The sequence below is a fragment of the Alosa pseudoharengus genome, unplaced genomic scaffold (assembly GCF_046254945.1).
Source record: "Alosa pseudoharengus isolate Yale_2024_CS ecotype anadromous, Long Island Sound unplaced genomic scaffold, YU_APseudo_1.1 YU_APseudo_1.1_scf_20, whole genome shotgun sequence".
NCBI classification, from domain to species: Eukaryota; Metazoa; Chordata; class Actinopteri; order Clupeiformes; family Clupeidae; genus Alosa; species Alosa pseudoharengus.
Window position 1 is genome coordinate 22,199,262 of NW_027468664.1, and position 12,524 is coordinate 22,211,785.

Sequence of the window (12,524 nt, forward strand, 5' to 3'; positions counted from 1 at the left end):
GAAGAATTTGGGCACTCCTGATCAATAGGCACCATGGTTCAGCACCGCGGACAGCAACAGCTGGCCTTGGCCTGTCCTAAGGTGGTCATTCAGAAACTGTGAATGGAATGGCTATGAATGGAAAACCAAGGCCTTGAACCGGTTCACGGAACGAAAACGAAAACCAGAAACTTTTGATGTTTTGCTAGGAACAGAAACGAAACCAGAAACATTTACTTTTTTTTATGTTCCGGAACAGAATCGTTTATCCAAAATAATGGTAACCGGTTAACACCGTTATTTTTTTTTTTTTTGACAAGATTTCTGTGCAATACGATTTGGTGAGGTTCACTTCCGGTCGTTTACTCATCAGGAGAAATGTAATAGAGAAGCTTGCCGCCAGCAAGTAGCCTAATAAAGATCGCATGCCAATAGGCTTTTGGATGGATGTAAGAACTACAGTGATGCTTCTGTAATGCTTTGTGGTTTTGTATTATTTGATGACATAGGAGAAACAAATGCACTGATTGGGCCCTGACCAGGTTTGGTCAATTGAAGTTCTCAATGACAGCTATGTAGCCTGCCCCATTTGTCATTTGCACCCATTGAGCTATGTAAGAAGTATAATGGATATGTGCTCAGTTGTTTGCCAATAAACGACATGGTAGACATTTTCCTTAATTCATGTATAATACTGAAACAAATGTAGGCATGTCAGAATTACAGTTATGCCGCTTACATAATGTAGCCTATAGTGCTTTTTTAATGTTTGATGATAGGATAGAGACTTAAGGAAAATTATGTAGACTAACAACAGAATTTTAAAGTCGTAAGTAATGATCAGCCTACTTATTTGTATGTCCCGCAGCTGACATGGAACGTTATTAACCGGTTCAGGATCTTTATTTTTTTGTTCTAACCGGTTCAGGAACATACATTTTAGGGTTGGTCCAAAAACCGGAAATGTTAAAATACTGTTTCTGTTCGGAACGAACCAATTGGGGAAAAACTCAAAGCCCTGTGGAAAACCATTTACTTTTTTACTTGACAGTTTATTCGTTCATGGATCCACCATACATGACGTAACAATTGTGGTTAGTCCAAAGCAAATGGCAGCTGGGAGGTGAAGTATTTGACGGTGCATGGTTGTTGAAATTATTGCATAGGCCGATTACATATTGGCTGAAATAAGTAAAATTATTTCAGGCAAATCAATATATAGCATTTTCTCTGTCACAAACACACATACACATGCACTGTCCCTCCCCACCATAGTGAACTTCCTCTTCATAGCACATCTCTAAGGGCACATGATGGAAACAAATCAAATAAAAAGTTGTCACAGCCTGTGTAGTGAATGTTTAGACGTGCCATCAGACAGGCCCGGAGTGGGTAATCGGGAGAATGGGCCGCTTCACTTTTGGGCCGGTCGAGGGAAAAATATTGACATTTGTCACGTTAATCTATATCTTCTCTTAAACTTGGCTACACACGTTCGCATTCTATGCCTAACACCGCAGCCTCTGCATGGGTTGTTCTCCCCTCCCAAGAAAAGTTATTTAGTTGGGTCCATATAGCCCGTCTTTCCTAAAAAGTTTTCTCAGATAGCCTACCAGCCGGGCCGGCCCTACCGTAGTGATAAGCGTCAGGGAGGATGGATGGTAGAAAGACGCCATGAGGGACTGAAAAGGCCAGGAAAGAAAAGACAAAAAGTATTGGAAGAAAATGCTGCCAAATGTGCCAAACTTCCATTTTTTTTGAAGAGGACAGACATAAGGCAACTGGTAAAGAGAGATAGCTCTACAGCACTATCAAAAAGCAAAAGAGCTTGATCAGCTGGAGACTTCGCTCACTGCCATGCACAACTGAAAGGCTGAGGAAGTCATTTGTTCCTAGGGCCATTGAACTGTTCAATGCCTCACTAAAGGGAAGAGGAGAGATAGACTTCTCTGCTTAGTCTGTCTGCCTCTCCACCCTCTCCATGTTTGAGTACTGACTGCCCACTACTGCTTTACTACTTTTTACTACTGTTTTACTTCTGTTTTACTAATGTACACAGCCTAATGTTTTTCACTACGTTTTTACTGCTACACTGTTTTTCATGCTATATTAGCACACATGATCAATGGCTGCGGTCAGGCTTCTGCTACAATACTGAATTAATGAATGGCTATAACCCTATTACCTCAACCTGTTCTTGCACTGAAATAGTTTTTTATTTTACCTTGTCTACATTATACTTTACTCTCCTATTTGTCCATATTATTTAAGCTGGTCTCTAAACCTTACTCTTGCACTGTTGCACTGTTGGACTAATGTTGGACTACTTTTTGCACCTTCACCATGACACTCACTCTCTTGAGCACCTAGCCATGCACACATAACTAAAGGACTATGGTTGGACTACTTTTGCACCTTCACCATGACACTCACTCCCTTTAGCACCTTACCCGGCCCTGTCACTACAAGCGTCTTATGCTTGATCACCCTCAAGCACATTGGACTTTCTTAATTTAATTTATATAGTGTATTTAGTATTTAGTTTTGTTAGTTTTCTTATCTTTCTTATCTTCTACTGTCTTTATTGTACAGTGGAGTTTAGTTATATGTTTATACTTATACTTATGTTTACCATTTCTACTGTAAGTGCATGTTGTGTGTGATGTCTGTATGCTACTGAGACCCTTGAATTTCCCCATGGGGATCAATAAAGTATCTATCTATCTATCTATCTATCTATCTATAGCCATGATTATAACGGCGTAATTGGGCTAATAACCTACTGGATGTTGTAGCGTTGTCAACCTATTCAAGTAACATATTAAATTAATTAAAATATTAGCCTTTTTGTATCATCCAATATGGCGATTCATAGACTTTGCAAATATTATGCAAATATTGATAACACAACTCAAGCTTGATCTGTGTATAGCCTAGGCATAAAAACAAAAGTAGCCTCTGAGCAGCAGATCAGCCAGTCCCCCGCTGAAAATGATGAGCCCGAAATTAGTTATGACTACAGGGACAAGTAGAAAGGATAATAGAGTTAACCATATGAATTAAAGTTATTTTATGTAAGAAAGAGCAGTAGGCTATATGACAGCAGTAGGCTACATGATCAACGTATATGCCTTGTTTTCTCAGAAGTGGGTGTAGTAAAGGAGCAAATCACCAAACAACAACATGATAGCTGACCCATGCAGAAAAAAACATGTACAGTAGTTCAATATGCCTCTTAGTGGAATTGTGGGATACATTTCAAATGCTTTATTTCTTCCTTCCTGTTTTTGTTAACTTATCAAGCTATCCTTGTGGAATAGTGGAATATTGGTAGCCTATAATAAAAACTACAGGATAAGAGCTGAAATGTTGCCTTATTTATCCAATTTCCACCACCACTAGAAAAGTGGGCCGGTCTTGGCCCTGAAACTCCCGAGCTGAAAAGTGGCCCCACTCCGGCCCTGCCATCAGATCAGCATGTTTTGTTATCCTGCACTCCGGCGTGTGTTTTGTTTGAATGGACAGCAGCCTCTAAATTGCATCAGGCGCTTTTACCATGACCTCTGGACTTTTGGCTGTCTCAGCTGCCGAACACAAGGAATATAAACAGTTCTTTAAGGGTTAGCTGCAGTTCATGATCTGACCACAGTTTTACATGTGGCAAGGGAGGGTGCTGTGGAGCTCCTGACAGCAGAGATCACCAGGCCCATGACAGGAATAAGTAGTCAGGGTCACCATGGTGCGCTGTCTGAGCCTGTTGGTTGTATTCTAACAAAAATTTGATACATTTGAATTTCTGTGTTTTGTCTGAATGGACAGCAGCATCTAAATGCCATTAGGCGCTCATTCACCATGACCTCTAGGCCTGGGTTGTACATTAGTGGAGGACACTCCACCCACCTGTCCAAAACCTCTCTTTTTATTTGAGTATATCTCATTCTATTGAGTATTGCACTAAGACATATAAAGTATACTGTACATGTCCATTCCTCCAGTAATGAAGGAACATTTTTTTATAACATTCAAATCTGTGTATAGTGAAAAGGTAATCCTTCATTTTAGCCTAATCCACATTTGGTGTTTGTAGTCCTGGATCTGTGTATGGGTAAGGAACAAAGTGCTTTGACTGAGCCATACACTATTCCACTCAGTCAACATGTTGCATCATAAACATGAGAGTCTATTTGCAGCAAGCTATTTTGATTGTGAAAAATGTTAGTGGTGTAAGATTTATCTGAAGATTCCCTGTGCACACTTTTTTTTTAAATCCCAGACATAATCAACTATAGAAAGTCTCAGAAATAGAGTAAGTGTGTACACTGCAGCATTATTGAGGAATACTGTTTATTTATCAGGTTTACATCACAGGACCAGAAGCATTTTAAATGTATTTGGCTTTCAAACAATTGCACATTTTGGCCTGTAGGGGGTTCATACAACCAACTAAGGAATTTGTCCAGTCAAGATACACACAGAAAACATGTCATCCAATCACATATTAGCATGGAGATGGGAAGCTTTGAGCATTAGATATTTTCTTGCTCATAAGAGCTTGTTACAACAGTGTTTTAGTAAGGGAAACGGCATTGGCTTACTTCTGCTCTGCTAATCTTGATTTACTTAGGGGTGTCTCAGCTGCCAAATTGACTCACAGTACAAAAACAGTGTAATGGTAGTTAGGAATTTGTTATACACTGATTAACATACAATATATGCATCGATGTTGGCCCCAGCTGTGGCGCAACTGGCTGGGGCACCTGCACCGTACGCCGGCGACCCGGGTTCGATTCCCGCCCCGTGGTCCTTTCCGGATCCCAGCCCTGCTCTCTCTCCCATTCACTTCCTGTCACTCTCCACTGTCCTATAATTAAAGGCATAAAAAGCCCAAAAAAATATACTAAAAAAAAAAAAAAAAATGCATCGATGTTAAATATCAAAGAAAATATCTACAAAGCAGAAAAATGATTCACTGATAATTGTATTCCTCATGCTATTGCTTGCTTACAAGTCTTTGTTATTGAAAGAAATGGTGAAATTATTACCGCTCACAGCAAACAATTTTGAGTTTTTTTAATGTTTTAAGTTTAACACTTTTTTAGCTAAATATAAATGCTATTTGCAAGAAAAAACACAAAAGTACATGGCCTAAAAATCACACAATAAAAAACATAAAAATCAATTTTTGGAATAAAAATGGCATTATAACACTTACAAAATATCCATTGTAAAAATAATCATTTCACATACTTTGTCATAAACTATCAAATATATTTGGCATCTCATCAATAAGCTCAGAACTCCAGTCCACCACAGCTGATGAGAGTCCTCTGCTCTGCTGATCTCTTCATGTGTCACTCCTCAGACTCCGCCCCGACATCACCATAATCAATCCCTAGCAACAACAACAGGCACTCACAACACTGACCAATTAAAACAAAAATGTATACTGATCAATACTGAAATCAAGGAATTTGTGTTCATTTATTTATAGTAATATCTAAGGCATTTAACAAGTATATTTGTCCAATAACATTAGATACAAATTGAGTGACAGAATCAGTTGAAATCTTAAAATGTTAAGTAAACCCAGCAACAACAACAACAACAACAACAACAACACATTTAACTGGACAATGGACTCACCAGTGATGACACCATCATACTCTTGATCTTGGTCTGCTGTCATCATCCCTGCGATACCTGATGGAAATCGAAGGTTGTCTTCATTGGTGATGTCATCATACTCCTGTTCTTTTTCATTGGCATGCTTTGTCTCCTCCACTGCTTAAATTAGACAAACATCCAACAGCCATGCTCATTAAGAAAGACTAGGACAAAATCAGTACATTTTTCATGTGTGTATTTAATCTGTGAATATGGTATGGCATTATAAACTCATAAAATGCTGATACATACGGTCATCTTTAGTCATTTTAGCGGCATTGTCATTAGTGGTGATGTCATCATAATCCTCTAGCCCCTCCCCTCTCAAAGACTCTGCTGACAGAAATCCTCTCATTAAATCATCCAACTCCACCAGCCACTGGCTTTATGTCTTCTCTCGTTTCAGCTGCATGTTATACATGGCATAGGCTAACAGAACAACACTGCCAGCCCCACTGATCCAGCTAAATTGAAGCCACCCTACTTTATTTACTCCATTTTCTCACTCAATAACGGTCAAATATGCCATTATGAAATCACTGCTCTCTCTTTTTGAATTAATGGAAAGTTCTGAGTGATTAGAAACAGTGAAAAGTCCAAGTGGAGCTGTCCAGGGATACCACCACTGTGTAATGCCTCTCATCCAATCAGAATTATTAAATAGTTTGACTGGAACTAATTGTTGTATAACCCTCATTTGAACATTGAATTCTACATAAGTTCTACATGGCATAATGGAATAACAGTAGTCTACCACTGATCCAGAGCCTGCTCTCATGACATGCCTACCTGATATGAGTCCCTCATCACTGTCTCCCACGTCATCATATCCTGTGTTTTCTATGTAGTCTGTGGAAGGATGGTTGTACAATCGTTTAGACTCCAATAAAAAAGTTGCTCAAACAAAGAAATTTAAGATACATGCAATATCCCGATTTTTAAAAATGCTTAGCACCTTTGCAAAAAAAACGCTACCGTGTGCAAATGCAACATGCAACGACATTTGACATTTGACAATGATTGTTATAAATATTTGTGCATTTTGTGTGAATTTGCTCCCCTTTTACTGACGAGCAAACTTACTGCCACGGTCTCTGTTTGATCTCACTCACCAGTCACCTCAGACGACTTCTCCACACTCGTGACGTCATCCACATCATCGTACTCCTCTGTCTTCGTCTCTTTTGAACCAAGCAAAACATATCTTACATGCATGCCAATATAATAGTATGAAATACAATATATGTAATGCAAAACTTCATCAGGGGTCAGCAAGTAACTTTGGCCGCGGGCCACATTCTATGTAAACGCGCTTCGGTGGATGGTCTACACGCACACGGCGAATGGATAAAAAGTTTCCTAACTCGGAAAAAAGCATATAAGTCCATTGATGGTCTACTTGAGTGATAAAATACTCTTAATAATGTTTTATCTTCCTTTTCAATATTGTGAATAGCGTTATGAATGTGTAGCCTACACTAGCCTAATTTGGGCAATGATGGACTGCTCAACACGGAAAAGAACTTATTCTAATTATTACTTTGGATATAGTAGCGTATATATTACTTGTATTCTTAAATACTTGTTTGACCCACCTCCTGACAGACAATGTTTATTATTTGCCTACAATAAATTTTGGTTATGGTTATGGGATTTAGCAGACGCTTTTGTCCAACGCGACATACAAATAGCCTACAAAATAATATAATACTTAAATTTAACAGGGAACAATTTAAAATGTAGGTCAGAATACATTAAGGAGAATAGCAATAATAAACAACAATGTCAATTTAATCAATAGCCTAATGAAATCATATAATATTACCGTGCAGAGTTGAATGTGTTTTAATGGCGCTATAGTTTAACGCATTGATATATTGTGGGTGCTAGGGGCTCGAGATGAGTTCAATAAGATATCAATACGCCTGGCAAGCTACAGCTTGATGAGTGTGATACCCTGGCATGTGTTCACGTAGCCTAACTTAACAGTTCATTAATAAATACGGTTATCCGAATAATTGTCCATAAACTAGCCTACTACATAATTCTATAAAATTAGCTTGGATTTAGCTGAGAGAAAATGCCTTTGTCAAAAAGTTCAAAGAGGACAGTTGACAGCGAAAATAGAGCCTATACAGAGGAAAGGAAAGGAAATGTTTCGTTCATCTTACCAGGTTTCATAAGACCGTGAGTCTGATCTGCAACGAAGTTGTCGCTATTTGCAAGGAATATAATATCAGACGGCACCGTCCACGAGAAGCGGCACCTTCGAGGTGGTCTATCCGCTCAAGATAGACGCACGGAAGCGCAAAAGTGAAGCGCTGGCAGACTGCACAGAGCAACAGAAGGTGTTCTGGTGTTCTGTCTCTTACCTAGTTAAGCACCTGCTGTATGAATCGGATATTTGTAAATAAAAATGAAATAAAATAAAACATATTTGAAAAATCGGACAGATCTAATCCGACGGGCGAAATTATTGGCCATTGCTGGAGGGCTGCTGGCTGCTCCTGTTGTCAACCCCTTTAGACTAGTTAGGGGTAATACATCAAAATAACAACATAGTAGTAGTAGAAGTAATAGCCCTATTACTAGCACTGATCAGAACAACAGTATATTTTTAAAGCCCATCAGAGCACAAACCTGTCAACATATCATCGAGGTTGGTCTCGTTGTCATCAGCAGTGACATCATCATAGTACTCCGTTGGCTCTCTCAGAGAAGCAACTATACAGAAGTAAAGAGAAATCAGTATCCGACATCGACAGGAGCTTGTCAAAAAGAGAGCAACCCCCCTCTCTCCCCCTACCTGAGATGGGTCGCCTTTCATCCTCCTGCACGTCTTCGTACCAGGAATTTTGAGCATCAGATAGGACGCGTGCTGTCAGATGGAAAAAGCTTTGTTATATTCATTGACCTAAACGAATATAGCCATACAGTGTACTGGTTTCCACATTTGTAGGGACATTATAAAACAAAGACCAACACATTAAGTCGTGCAGTCTATTACATTTTTTCATGTAGCCTAGCCTACTTGCAAACACCACGACTGCACACTGTGGTTTAGCAGTTATGATCCTCCCCTTTCCCATACGCTCCTCCGTGTTTTGATGCAGCTGTGTAGCCGTTGTGGTTTACTGCTTCTGATCTTACGACACGAAGCGCTAATGAGTTTCACTCCAACTCTCACTAATGATTCTTATCAGTAGGACAGTAGCACCTGCTCAAAACTCAAAACATTTTTTTTCACAGACCCGAGAACTAATTCAGGCATTCTGCAAATAGTGTGTTTGTTTCCTCAGCGTGTGATATGTTTTTTTTATTTTTTTTTTTTTTATAGTAAGCTACATGCTTGTCTGCATACTTAGCCTCGGTGGAATGAGCATCATAGCTTGTGTGTCTGAGGAGCACGTACACCCAGGCTGATGATCTCTCACCTCTATGACGACCTCTGGAGGAACCGGCTGTGGTCAGTCTGAGGTCCAGCTCCTCATAGACAGCTTCACTCAGTTCCACGTGTTGCCTTTTGTAGAGAGCTGCAGGATAGGAAGAGTAAAGTACCGACTACTCATATTTAATATACAGTCATGAATTAAAGCATTGACTAAAATTAATGTTGTGCATTTGATGGCATTAAGGCTTAATTTACACATGCATAACAAATGCATGCATTATCAAACCGATACAGAATTTGAAATTTATTTCTAGACAAACATATACGGCACAATAAAGCAGAAATCAATTGGAAAAACACTTATTGATGAAACAATGAAGTTGTTGCAGCACCTCTCCTGAGTGCCCTGTTCTGCCCCACCAGCACCGCCAGTGAGCCCAGTAGCAGCAGCAGCAGGAGCCCCAAAGTGGCTGCAGCCGCTGGAGAGACAGGAAGCCCTGCAGGCTCACATGGAGGCCCTGTGGTTCTCCCAGAGGTGACTGGAGGACGGGTGGTGGGAGGTGGAGGCCCTGGAGAGAGCAAAATAAACTCATCTGCATTAAAATGCATAAGGTATTTATATCATAAAGTATGTTATCTCTTATATCATCTGTTTTTAATGTCTTTTAGGAGTCAGTTACAATGTCAAAGTATAATCACTGAAAACGGTTCTGAGGTCATCTGAGGTCATCTTTTGCTCCCTCACTTGTTTTTCTCTGCACCTCATGTACAATATCTTTTGTCTTTGCTGAGGTAGTTACATCATCTGAGTGCTCCCTCACCTGTGCAGGTGACCCAGGCGTCCTCCTTATGGATGCAGTCACTCTGATTCAGAGGGGCGCGGCAGCACTCCCACAGGTGGTGCTCATGGCCGGTGCAGTTCACCTCGTCCAGCCAGATGGGGCCGCCTCCCCTTCCAAATGGGCCCTTCTCTCCACCTTCATCAACGGGCTCCCCACAGTCTAGCTGCCTGCAGACCACCTGGGCGTCCCTCTTGTCCCAGGAGTCGTCACACACCGTCCCCCACTCTCCCTGCAGGAGCACCTCCACCCTCCCTGAGCAGCGAGTGGGACCCCCCACCAGCCTCAGCTCTGGAGACACTGGAAGAGGAGAGAGATTATGAACACACAACACACACAAACACACACACACACTCAAACATGCACAAACACACACACACACACACACACACACACACACACACACTCAAACATGCACGTACACACACATGAGCGCACACACACACACACACACACACTCGTACACACACACAGCATTGATCTCACCTGGACATTCCTTAACTGACTCTTTGTGTATGATATGAACATTTGTTTCAGTTCCTGCGTCTGAAGTAAAAAATAAAATAAAAGTAGTACCCACATACTACACAACTGCTTACCATTTGAATAATAATAATAATATTACATCATAATTTTAGGGGTACCAATACGGACCTTTACACTCTAGATCAGCAACCTTCCTGCAGTCTGTTTTCCATTGAAAAGGTTTGCACTGCTCAAGGTGTGTATCGTGCTTCCTACACTGTGGAGGGCTCAGTTGCTTGGCTTTAGTTGGGGTGGCATCAATGGTCATCGTTAGTCCTCCACAGCCTAACTGACGGCAAATCACAGAGCCTGTGTTTGTGTCCATGCCATTGACACATATGTTTCCCCAGGTGCCATTGTAATAGACCTCTATTACACCTTTGCATGGCCCACGACTGTCTGTGGTTTGGTTCAGCTGAATGAACCCTGTGGACAACAGATATCTCATATGAAAGTAATTCTGTCTATGACAGTACCACAATTCTTACACCACACTGAAAGAGTCAAATGAGAATGGGTAAGGTGCAAGTGTGTGTGGGCACCCTGGGATGGGAGAAGTGCAGCTGGTGGATGTGTGAGGGGTGCTAGTGTGTGTGCAGCACATGGGCATGCTACCCGAAAGGTACACTGTGAACATGTGTAGCGCAGTGAGCAGCCTGAAGGTGTTTGTACCTGAGCACATGACCCGCACATCCTCTTTGTGTGAGCAGTCGTGCCGCCCCCACTCTGCTGGGGGACACTCCCACAGGCTCGTCTCGTCTCCTGTGCAGTTCACCTCGCTCAGCCAGATGGGCAGATCTCCTGGGGGAACGGATGCAGGGACCTCAGCACTGAGAGCTGTGCCACACTGCAGCTGTCTGCACACTACCTGGGCATCCTGCATGTCCCAGGAGTCATCACACACAGTCCCCCACGAGCCGTTGTGGAGAACCTCCAGCCTGCCAGCACAGTCTCCTCCAGATCCTGTCAACCTGACTGGCTGAGGGCCTGATATGGGGAATAGAGATGCATGAAAACACTAGAAAAAGAGTTTTATCTATAGATGTACTGTAGGAACGTAGATTAGATAGATTTTGCAATGTACACACCTGAACAGACGATGGTCCCCTGCTGGCTGGAAGTACAGTTTAGTATCTGTGGAGAGCTGCAGTTTCCCAGATGAGTCTCCCGTCCAGAACAATGGATCCCTGAGACACACCCATCACCATCTGTGGCAGTAGAACCAAAGAACCTAACAGCAGAACCGCAGGCCAGCTGTCTGCACACCACGGAGGCTACAGACTGACTCCAGGAGTCCAGCAGAACTCTCCTCCACCTCTGACTGACGTAAACCTCCACCGCTCCCTCACACCGCCTCTCTCCAGACAAGCGCACCGTCCCAATGTACTGGGAGAGGGAGGAACCTGCAAAACTTCTTCAGTTTAATATACAGTTTATATGCATAGACAGTTTTTATCAACTATAAAGTGCAATAATACATGAATACTTAAAGGCAATCAGTTATCAATCACCAATGCATTTATGCTGAGCAACCTAAACATTTGCCATTCCTAATGTTTTTTCCCCAGAGATGGTCTTCATGTGCTCATCTGAGCAGAATGTATGCTGTCTATGGGGGTCCAAACTTTTCTGTCAGCTAATCAATCATTAATCATACAAGTGCAATTAATTAATGAATAAACTAATTGTCTTTTAATGAGCTCACCTGAGCAGATCACTCCAGCATCCTGTCTATGGGAGCATGCAGCTCGACGCCACGAGGAGATTCCACATCTTAAGAGGCCAGTTTCATTCCCCTCACACACAAACACATCAGGCCAGATGCTTCCACTCCCCTCACCAAACCTCTCTGCTCCGACAACAGCCACAGCACTCCCACACTTCAACTGGTGGCAGAGCACGCTGGAGGCCCTCATATCCCAGGATGCATCACACACTGTGCCCCACTCTCTGAGGTACTTGAGCTCCACTCGGCCTGAACAGGAGTCACTGCCATTGGCCAGTCTGGCATCAGTGTATCCTGGAAAGGGCACAGTGACAAACCGCTTCAATTTATTTTTGTAAACAGAAAAGTCTGTAGCAGCAAAATGATGACAAGCCATGTTGTCCTCACACCACATAAGAAA

General features: G+C 41.8%; 1 protein-coding gene across 7 annotated transcripts in view; it reads right to left on the reverse strand.

Moving 5' to 3' along the window:
* Positions 1 to 4,828: 4,828 nt before the first annotated feature.
* The window catches only part of LOC143136259 (scavenger receptor cysteine-rich type 1 protein M130-like), a 46,666-nt gene continuing 38,970 nt past the window's right edge, over positions 4,829 to 12,524 (reverse strand). For 2 of the 7 annotated variants that reach the window (XM_076296861.1, XM_076296866.1), the window contains 15 exons: positions 12,104 to 12,418; positions 11,487 to 11,801; positions 11,071 to 11,385; positions 10,528 to 10,824; positions 10,360 to 10,419; positions 9,856 to 10,173; positions 9,427 to 9,603; positions 9,078 to 9,176; positions 8,450 to 8,521; positions 8,284 to 8,367; positions 6,756 to 6,824; positions 6,433 to 6,492; positions 5,896 to 5,979; positions 5,623 to 5,763; positions 4,829 to 5,371 (listed from right to left, as the gene is read on the reverse strand). In XM_076296861.1, the coding sequence (XP_076152976.1) occupies positions 5,331 to 5,371; positions 5,623 to 5,763; positions 5,896 to 5,979; positions 6,433 to 6,492; positions 6,756 to 6,824; positions 8,284 to 8,367; positions 8,450 to 8,521; positions 9,078 to 9,176; positions 9,427 to 9,603; positions 9,856 to 10,173; positions 10,360 to 10,419; positions 10,528 to 10,824; positions 11,071 to 11,385; positions 11,487 to 11,801; positions 12,104 to 12,418 (2,447 nt within the window). In that variant the 3' untranslated portion in view covers positions 4,829 to 5,330. Of the gene's footprint in view, positions 5,400 to 5,622; positions 5,764 to 5,895; positions 5,980 to 6,432; positions 6,493 to 6,755; positions 6,825 to 8,283; positions 8,368 to 8,449; positions 8,522 to 9,077; positions 9,205 to 9,426; positions 9,604 to 9,855; positions 10,174 to 10,359; positions 10,420 to 10,527; positions 10,825 to 11,070; positions 11,386 to 11,486; positions 11,802 to 12,103; positions 12,419 to 12,524 lie in introns of those variants that run through there. The other 5 variants (XM_076296864.1, XM_076296862.1, XM_076296863.1 and 2 more) reach the window with 5 other exon arrangements.